Genomic DNA, 9908 nt, shown 5'->3' on the forward strand with positions numbered 1-9908 from the left:
GTCCTCCACGCCTCCTTTGTCTCCTGCAGCATCCCTTTATTAATGCCAGATAGAGGCTCCGACGCTGCACACGCCTCCCTCCGCTACAGACACAACTGACGGGCTGCACCACAGACAGAGAAGCTCTGCTTCAGGGAGGAAACAACATGTTTGCCACCAACACTTCCTCCTGTCCCAGAGAGCCGTTCTGCTGATTGAGCTGTGCTGATGAGAAAAAGCCATTAGCAGTCGCGCTGGACTGTGAAATGGGCCGAACCATTCAAGAGGGGTTTTGGCAAACACACAGGGAGAGAGGAGGCTTCTGGGAAATCCATGGGACGGCAAACATCACGGCTGGAGTCGGACTCGAGGCTGAGACGGGAATACAGATGAGCTTCACACGCAGCCCCCCCCTCACTAGCACTTGATCACATGACCCTTGTTCTTGTTCTTTCTTCTCACTGGTTGTAAACGTACGACGGCAGATCAGAGAAAAGAAGTCACAAATGTGCCACTTTATTAATATATATAGCCGATATAAACCAGTAACAGTGGATGTTTGCCGTTGCTATGGCAACAAGTGAAAGCTACTGCTAGCATGTTAGCCCAACCGCCTCGATCAGTAAACAGCCATAAGATGACAGTTTGTCCTCATATGAAGTCAAGTTAATAGCTGTTATGAATAATGCAAACACAAAGGCAGGAGATCAGTGAGCGCTTGTATCCCAGCATGCCGTGCAGCGGCTCAGCCACAATCCTCTGTGTTTCCCTGAACAATGCAGGCGTCACATGACCGCTGTAATCCACGTCTGTCAAACAGCTGATTCCTGTTCTTTAGCTGGAAGACGTGAGATGATCTCTGACAGCAGCATCCAATGAGGACGCAGGCCAGGCTGTTTTCAGGAACAAAGTCTTTTAAGGTGGTGTTTTGGTGGGACTTGAATGACGCCTGCTGATGTCATCAGAGGGGCGGAGTCTTGTGATTAGGAATGCATTGATCATTTGAAACTTGAAGGTGTTGTTAACGAGCTGGACCTCAGCAGGTGAATGCAGATCTACCTGCAGCGTCCTCCTGGTTTCAGGCTTTGAGCCGCACAGCGGCGGAGCGGACGTCCTTTAAAGGCACAGTCCGTGATGCAAATGTAAACAAAAGGGCTGAGCGATTCCAACACGAGATACGAGATGATATCAGGTTCCAACCTGCTGGAGGGCGAGGCAGCTTTCAACTACAAGGCAATTCATCAAACATGAAAACAAGCAAATAAAAACCAGAATATCACTAAACAACTACTCCATCTCAGGTATTCACATTTAAATAGCACTTTTATTGTTTGTTAAATTCAATATTTTCTATGATTATAAGTTTAAAATAAAGATCAGACTCATTACAGCCGGCTGAAACACGATATCCTGCTGATCCTGGATCTGTTTCACCGACGTGTTAGAGAGGGAGGCGGTCTGAGGATGGAGGTCAAAGGACAGGCAGCTGGAAGAGAGGAGGAGACACACACACACACACACACATAGACACACACACACACACACACACACATACATAGACACACAGCTGCTCTCCCAACGCCACCATCCATCACACACTGCAGTGTGGGAGAGCGAGGACGAGATGAAATGAAGAGAGAGAGAGCTGAAGGATGCTGGGAGTCGTTTCTCCAGATGTGGAGACAGAGAGGCGTTGGAGATGAAGAGCCAATAAAAGAATGAAGAGTGACCATTACAAAGTAAAGTAAAGGAGTAAAGTGATACTTGTGTAACTGTAGTAAAAGGATCGTCCGATAAATCCATGAAATATCAAAGTAAAAGCACTTCAGCACTCGTTTACAGCTGGATGATGATGAGGTAGATGTACTGCCTCCTCTTCATCAGCTGATCACATCTTAAATACCTGGAAGTCAGCAAAGCAAATAAAGCTGCAGAATAAATACGACATTGCTCTCATAGATGTAGTGAATTAAACGTTTCTCGGTAAGAATGCATCGAGTGTCGAGTGGAAACACAAAGGAAAGGAAAGGAAGAACAAAAGGGGAAGAACTGGGATAAAAACAAACCATGTGATGGGAAACGAGGACCAGAGGCAGGCTGGAGGACAACAGGACCAAACCAGGACCAAACCAAACCAGGACCTGACGGTGTTTAGTTTAGCACCAAGGTGACCGTTTCAAAAGTCCAAAACCAAAACATTATTTATAACAAAACAGAAAAAAGCTGTACAATCTGGGACGCTGCAACCAAAGATGGTCCAGCATGTGAAATGAGGACGTTGAAAGCTGTATGTAATGTATTACTTCCCGGGGGGGGGGGGGGGGGGGGGGGGGGTGTTACTGTATCTGGGTGGAGATGACAAGCAGCTGCTGAGTCCTCTGCTATTTACAGCTCTCTCCTCTTCCTATCCTACCCTCTCATTTTCCAAAACACTGCCTCCTCCCCCCTCGCCTCCTTGCCTCGCCTCCTCCCCCCCTCACCTCCTCCCCCCCTCACCTCGCCTCCTCCCCCCCTCACCTCGCCTCCTCGCCTGCCACCAAGTGATCCGGCAGCTCTGCCTTCAGGCCGACGTCGTGGCTAAAAAACCCACAAAATGAGCACTCCCCCCCCCCCCCCCCCCCCGTCCTCAGCCGCTCTGATCTGGACTTTGCCCTGAACCTTTTGTTTATCCCGGCCTCTCTCTCTCTCTCTCTCTCTCTCTCTCTCTCTCTCTCTCTCTCTCTCTCTCTCTCTCTCTACCTGGGCGTCTCGTCACGCTGCCAGCCAATCAGCAGTCGTTGTCCTTTCTAATCTTCCCCGTGACCCCGGACGCCATATGCTTCCACGCTTTCTCAACACGCCAACACAGGAAGTCAGGAGACGCCTCGTTAATGTGCTTCCATCAGCTCTCCATGAATAAAACATCCATCAGGCAAAGTGAGACCTGAGACCTGCAGAGTCCAGGAGAATAAACTCCCTGAGACCTGCAGAGTCCAGGAGAATAAACTACCTGAGACCTGCAGAGTCCAGGAGAATAAACTCCCTGAGACCTGCAGAGTCCAGGAGAATAAACTCCCTGAGACCTGCAGAGTCCAGGAGAATAAACTCCCTGAGACCTGCAGACAGAGTCCAGGAGAATAAACTCCCTGAGACCTGCAGAGTCCAGGAGAATAAACTCCCTGAGACCTGCAGAGTCCAGGAGAATAAACTCCCTGAGACCTGCAGAGTCCAGGAGAATAAACTACCTGAGACCTGCAGAGTCCAGGAGAATAAACTCCCTGAGACCTGCAGAGTCCAGGAGAATAAACTCCCTGAGACCTGCAGACAGAGTCCAGGAGAATAAACTACCTGAAACCTGCAGACAGAGTCCAGGAGAATAAACTCCCTGAGACCTGCAGACAGAGTCCAGGAGAATAAACTACCTGAAACCTGCAGACAGAGTCCAGGAGAATAAACTCCCTGAGACCTGCAGACAGAGTCCAGGAGAATAAACTACCTGAAACCTGCAGACAGAGTCCAGCAGAATAAACTACCTGAGACCTGCAGACAGAGTCCAGGAGAATAAACTACCTGAAACCTGCAGACAGAGTCCAGGAGAATAAACTACCTGAGACCTGCAGAGTCCAGGAGAATAAACTACCTGAGACCTGCAGACAGAGTCCAGGAGAATAAACTACCTGAAACCTGCAGACAGAGTCCAGGAGAATAAACTACCTGAGACCTGCAGAGTCCAGGAGAATAAACTCCCTGAGACCTGCAGAGTCCAGGAGAATAAACTACCTGAAACCTGCAGACAGAGTCCAGGAGAATAAACTACCTGAGACCTGCAGAGTCCAGGAGAATAAACTCCCTGAGACCTGCAGAGTCCAGGAGAATAAACTACCTGAGACCTGCAGACAGAGTCCAGGAGAATAAACTCCCTGAGACCTGCAGAGTCCAGGAGAATAAACTCCCTGAGACCTGCAGAGTCCAGGAGAATAAACTCCCTGAGACCTGCAGAGTCCAGGAGAATAAACTACCTGAGACCTGCAGATCCAGGTCTGACTGCAGAGGCAGAACGAGGCTGCAGATTGGCTGTAATGATAATAAATAATAATGGATGATGGAATCATGTTGTTTGTCATGCGTCCCTGTGGAGGTTGGTGACCTCTGACCTGTGTTTGTTCTTTCAGTGGGCGAGTTTGTGAGCGACGTGCTTCTGGTCCCGGAGAAGTGCATGTTCTTCCACAAGGAGCGCATGGACATGTGCATCAGCCACCAGCAGTGGCACGGCGTGGCCAAGGAGGTACGGGGGACGGGGAGGGGGTCTCTGAGGGTCTCTGTGGGTCTCTGAGGGTCTTTGTGGGTCTCTGTGGGTCTCTGAGGGTCTCTGAGAGTCTCTGTGGGTCTCTGTGGGTCTCTGTGAGTCTCTGTGGGTCTCTGAGGGTCTCTGTGGGTCTCTGTGGGTCTCTGTGAGTCTCTGTGGGTCTCTGTGAGTCTCTGTGAGTCTCTGTGGGTCTCTGTGAGTCTCTGTGGGTCTCTGTGAGTCTCTGTGAGTCTCTGTGGGTCTCTGAGGGTCTCTGTGGGTCTCTGTGGGTCTCTGTGAGTCTCTGTGGGTCTCTGAGGGTCTCTGAGGGTCTCTGTGGGTCTCTGTGAGTCTCTGTGGGTCTCTGTGGGTCTCTGTGGGTCTCTGAGGGTCTCTGAGAGTCTCTGAGGGTCTCTGTGGGTCTCTGTGAGTCTCTGTGGGTCTCTGAGGGTCTCTGAGAGTCTCTGTGGGTCTCTGTGAGTCTCTGAGGGTCTCTGTGGGTCTCTGTGAGTCTCTGAGGGTCTCTGTGGGTCTCTGTGGGTCTCTGTGAGTCTCTGAGGTCCTCAGATCTCAGGCTGGCTTGGCGTCCTCACGTTTCAGCCTCTAATCAGATTAGTGTCATGGCCGTAACACAGCTAATCCTTCCCTGGACAGCTCCAGAGCTCCGGCCCCCGGGGGCCGCCCCCCCATGCTTCCTGACTCTTAGCATCCTGAACTCCCGGCATCATCTGCAGCCTATGAGCGACATCCAGAGGCACCAGCGCCGATGTTAAATAATTCAAATCTGGATAAATAAATAAAAAACATGACAAACCCAGGAGGTGATCATAAAGAGATGATTTTCTGTATGTGAACCACGTTTCGTGCTTGAACTGCTGGGATGACACGAGGACGTGATTCAATAAGAATAATCTTCCTGCAGCAGAAAGCGAAACATTTGGATTCGTGAATCATTTATAAGTCATTAAGTTTTTAAATCAAATCTCTAAAAAACAAAAACAAAGCGCCTCACTGCAGCGTGTCAACAAAATCACATGACCCATGGTCAATGTAGTCCTTTGACCTGGAGGTTGATGATGTCACCTTGATGCTTTAAAGAGCCCATGTGACCCCCCTCAGGCCTGCACCAAGACCTCCACGGTGCTGCACAGCTACGGCATGCTGCTGCCCTGCGGCATCGACAAGTTCCACGGCACCGAGTACGTGTGCTGCCCCTCCTCCCGCACGCCGGACGCCCCGCCGGCCCCGCCCTCCCAGGAGGCCGACGAAGACGACGAGGAGGAGGACGTGGAGGACGAGGAGATTGACGAGGCCGACCTGGAGGACGAGGACGCCGTAGAGGACAGGTGAGTGGTCTGGGGGGATACTGCCCCCTCTGGCGGAGGGCGGGTATTACCGGCCATCTGGAGGAATGAACGTGTTGAGACGTTGACCTATGAGCAGCTGCTCCCACTCCCTTTGATGGATGACTTCCTGGTTTCACCTCTCCTCTTCCTCAGTGAGGCACCAGCTGATGAGCAGCCCACACAAAAGGAGGAGGAGCCAGTGGAGGAGGACGAAGACGAGGAGGACGAGGAGTACCACTACGTCTACGAGGACGAGGAGGCGGATAAGGAGGAGGAGTATGAGAAGAAGGAGGCCAGCAAAGTGTCGGACGGCGAGGACGAGGACAAGACTCTGCAGGAAGTGAAAGGTGAGTAACCTCCACATCAGAATCACCTCATCATCAACATAATCAGACCTTAACGTGTGATCGATATGCTCAAATATCACCTTAAATCCTGCTCATGACCAAGACGAGCTGCTTCACTCATTTTATTTTGAACCATCATTCATAACCATCTCTGTGGCTGCAGCAGAGGGGAGTCTTTGAAGGTAGTAGTGTTGTTGAGTGCTGCCCCCGGTGGCCTGGATGATCTAACCAGCTGTCCCCCTCAGCGGTGTGCACCCTGGAGGCGGAGACCGGCCCCTGCCGGGCCTCCATGCCCCGCTGGCACTTCCACGCCGGCCTGAGGAAGTGCGTGCGCTTCATATACGGCGGCTGCGCCGGCAACCGCAACAACTTCGACTCAGAGGAGTACTGCACGGCCGTGTGCAAGCGCCTGAGTAAGTGTCTGTCTCCCAGGGAGGCCGGTCTCACCCCCACCCTGTCTGTCTCTCTGGGTTTCGTCCTGTCACTGACTTAGAAGCAGAACAGCTGTTCTGCAGCCGTCAGCTGTCGCTCATCCACTCCCTGCAGCTGCCACTACCACGTCCCCTCCGTCCCCTCTGTCCCCTCCGTCCCCTCCGTCACAACAATCACTCAGCTCCATTCTGCTTCCCGTCATCATTCTACTCATACATGAAGTCATTAGTTCACTGATTAGGCTTGAACATATTTAATTAGGGTTCAAAGTCATATAAAACAAAGTACAACATCTTTAAATGGAAGAATATGGAAGCATATTTTAATAAATTGATGATCAATTCATCCAAATTGTTGCTATTTGTTAACGTATTAATAGTTTCATCACCGTATGAATGTATGAAATATCCCTCATCATCACTTCTTCACTCATAGATCTCATTGTTTTTATGACACAAACACTGCTTTATTAGTTTCAGGTCATTTTCTACTGGAAGTGTGGAAATATTCAATATTATGATATTATTAGGATGTATTTGCTAACTCTTGAATTCAATATTTGTGACCCAGCCTTCTGAACCTGCAGACGTATTTATATTGAGACAAATGGTTTAATTCCAGTGTTTCATATAATTCATACTGATACGTATTATTCTCTCCCTTTCTCTTTTTATATTTAATTCATTTCGATATCGGCAAAGTCAAAAGTAAAATTAGATTTCTAGTAAAAAAAAGTGTCCATTTGCATGCTTTCAGCTTCAAACCTGAGTGTTTTTCTTCTTCTGTGCCTGCCTGTCTGTCTGCCTGCCTGTCTGTCTGCTCACCTGTCTCACTACCACCATTAACTCCAACCCCACCAGCACATGTCAGCAAGCACCTTTATGTTATTTTTGTTGCACTTTATTCATCACAGCAGATCCCGACTCGGCGTTTTTAACCTCCCGTTCCTTTGACGGTGACGGGAAACGATGAGGTCTCTTCCTGTTTGCCAGCCCGCAGCGCTTATATGGTTTTTGCGAGTAGCGGCGGTTTCAGTGAGTCCTGCGTGACTGGAACCCCGATCTGAGGCCCCGTGGCCCCGGACGACCCCCCACGTCAAACACAGAGACTTCCATTAGTGAGGGAGACGTGAGCTGTCAGCAGAACGCCGGCGGGGAGACGACTGTCAGCTTCTCTTTGTCAGAGTCACGCCAGTGAGAGGAGTGCTTCTGTGTCCGCCTGCCTGTCTCTCTGCCTGTCTGTCTGCCTCCTGGTGTCTCCCTGGAGCAGCCTGTCTGTGTGTGCTCCTGGTTCACCCTGTGTTTGTGGCTTTGCAGCGATGCCGCCGACCCCTCAGCCCACCGACGACGTGGACATCTACTTCGAGACGCCGGCCGACGACCGCGAGCACAGCCGCTTCCAGAGGGCCAAGGAGCAGCTGGAGATCCGGCACCGCAACCGCATGGAGAGGGTGAGTTACACAGGGGGACAACACTCCCCTGATTAAGGAGGCCATAAATAAGGAGCGCACACAATACACACAAACCCACTCAAAAGCTTTGGAGTCGGACGGCTCCATAAATCTGAGGCTCGTAATGCTTTTAGAACCTCAATCACGCTGAGCAACTCGGAGAAACGGAGAGAAGAAATCCGGCTGGAAGCTGAGCGTCGACATGTGTGCAGATCTAAGAAGGGACAGAATCATGCATCCCATAATACGCTGGAACAACGTGTTGCTGTAGTATATATATATATACATACATATATATATATATATATATTGTTGCATCAGTAATGATACAGTATGTTTGGTTCAGTAACGATGCAGGGTCACGTTGGTTTGTCTTCACTGGAAAAGAAATGCTTGTTGGTGCAGCTGAGAGGAATCAGGGCCAAATATATATTCTTATAATAATAACAATATTTGGGGTCTCTTCCCTTTTAGTGCGATGAGAATGGTTCAGTAAGACTTAACGTCCCGGCTCTCTCTCTTCAGGTGAGGAAAGAGTGGGAGGAAGCCGACCGCCAGGCTAAGAACCTGCCCAAGGCTGAGAGGCAGACACTGATCCAGGTAAGGTGCTGCCCCCTCCTGTTTGGGTGGGATAGAGCAGCCTCCAGCCCCCGGGTCCCTCGCTCCCCGACTGCTCTATCTTTACCACTCCCTCCCTCCTCCCCCGCCGAGCCGGGAGGCGACCCGAGCCACACCGAGAGTAAAAGTAGACACATCCATATTTCTGATCTTGTGTTTGCAGCACTTCCAAGCCATGGTGGAGTCCCTGGAGGAGGAGGCGGCCAGCGAGAAGCAGCAGCTGGTGGAGACTCACCTGGCGAGGGTGGAGGCCATGCTGAACGACCGGCGCCGCCTGGCCCTGGAGAACTACCTGGCGGCCCTGCAGGCCGACCCCCCCAGGGTAAACCCAGACCACATCACCCTCCCCCACCTCTCTGGAGTGTTTCCTTCCATCCTTCCAACCCCTTGATCTCCTGACTCTGTAGTTCATCACGGACAGAAAGGACAGAAACATTCCTCTCATCTCACAGTCTCTTCATCCGTTTGCCAACACGCTCTCCGGTTATCGCCCAAAAATGACTCAGATCTCTCTGTTCCTCGTAATGTAATAATACACCTGAAAGCAGTGGTTTCTAGTTCCTCCTCACAGACGTGCATCATCGCTGGGGGTTATTTCAGTCCACGCTGCAGAAGATCTCATGTCATTTTAACAGAACCGTTCACTCCAGCGTGGTTTCATCCTTTCATGGGTTATTTACTGGAATGAAACCATCATGCTGATCCACCTATAACTGCCCCCCCCCTCCTCTTTCAGCCCCACCGGATCCTGCAGGCCCTGAGGAGGTACGTCCGGGCCGAGAACAAGGACCGCCAGCACACCATCCGCCACTACCAGCACGTCCTGGCTGTGGACCCGGAGAAGGCGGCCCAGATGAAGTCCCAGGTCAGTGTCTCATGCTGGGTCCACTTAAAGGCCCCGGGGCCCCAGAGGGGCTCCATTGTTGCTCAAACTGCTCAATCCTCTCCCATCACACTGACATGGGGAGGAGGGGGGCGGGACACGGCGAGGAGGGGGGCGGGGCACGGCAAGGAGGGGGGGCGGGACCCGGCGAGGAGGAGGGCGGGACATGGCGAGGAGGGGGGCGGGACACGGCAAGGAGGGGGGCGGGGCACGGCAAGGAGGGGGGCGGGACCCGGCGAGGAGGAGGGCGGGACATGGTGAGGAGGGGGGCAGGACCCAGCGAGGAGGAGGGCGGGGGCCCGGCGAGGAGGGGGGCGGGACACGGCAAGGAGGGGGGCGGGGCACGGCAAGGAGGGGGGCGGGACCCGGCGAGGAGGAGGGCGGGACATGGTGAGGAGGGGGGCAGGACCCAGCGAGGAGGAGGGCGGGGCCCGGCGAGGAGGGGGGCGGGTCTTTATGTATATTCTTTTTGATATATATTTAAATATAAAAGCAATCTCTCCTCGGGGACGTGTAATCTTCCTAATGAGGACTGGTTTGTCCAACATGGTCACCGTGGCGACGCCGGCCCTTTAAGGGGGGGTCAGGT

At 52.0% G+C, this 9908-nt stretch overlaps 1 protein-coding gene across 1 annotated transcript in view; it reads left to right on the forward strand.

Moving 5' to 3' along the window:
* The window catches only part of aplp2 (amyloid beta (A4) precursor-like protein 2), a gene marked incomplete at its 3' end in the record, with an annotated part of 36448 nt that overhangs the window by 24634 nt on the left and 1906 nt on the right, over positions 1-9908 (forward strand). The window contains exons 4-11 of the mRNA XM_084019319.1: positions 4131-4243; positions 5363-5589; positions 5743-5936; positions 6182-6349; positions 7685-7818; positions 8344-8418; positions 8600-8758; positions 9173-9301. Of these exons, the coding sequence (XP_083875445.1) occupies positions 4131-4243; positions 5363-5589; positions 5743-5936; positions 6182-6349; positions 7685-7818; positions 8344-8418; positions 8600-8758; positions 9173-9301 (1199 nt within the window). The remainder of the gene's footprint in view (positions 1-4130; positions 4244-5362; positions 5590-5742; positions 5937-6181; positions 6350-7684; positions 7819-8343; positions 8419-8599; positions 8759-9172; positions 9302-9908) is intronic.

The sequence above is a fragment of the Eutrigla gurnardus genome (assembly GCF_963514095.1).
Source record: "Eutrigla gurnardus genome assembly, chromosome: 10".
NCBI classification, from domain to species: Eukaryota; Metazoa; Chordata; class Actinopteri; order Perciformes; family Triglidae; genus Eutrigla; species Eutrigla gurnardus.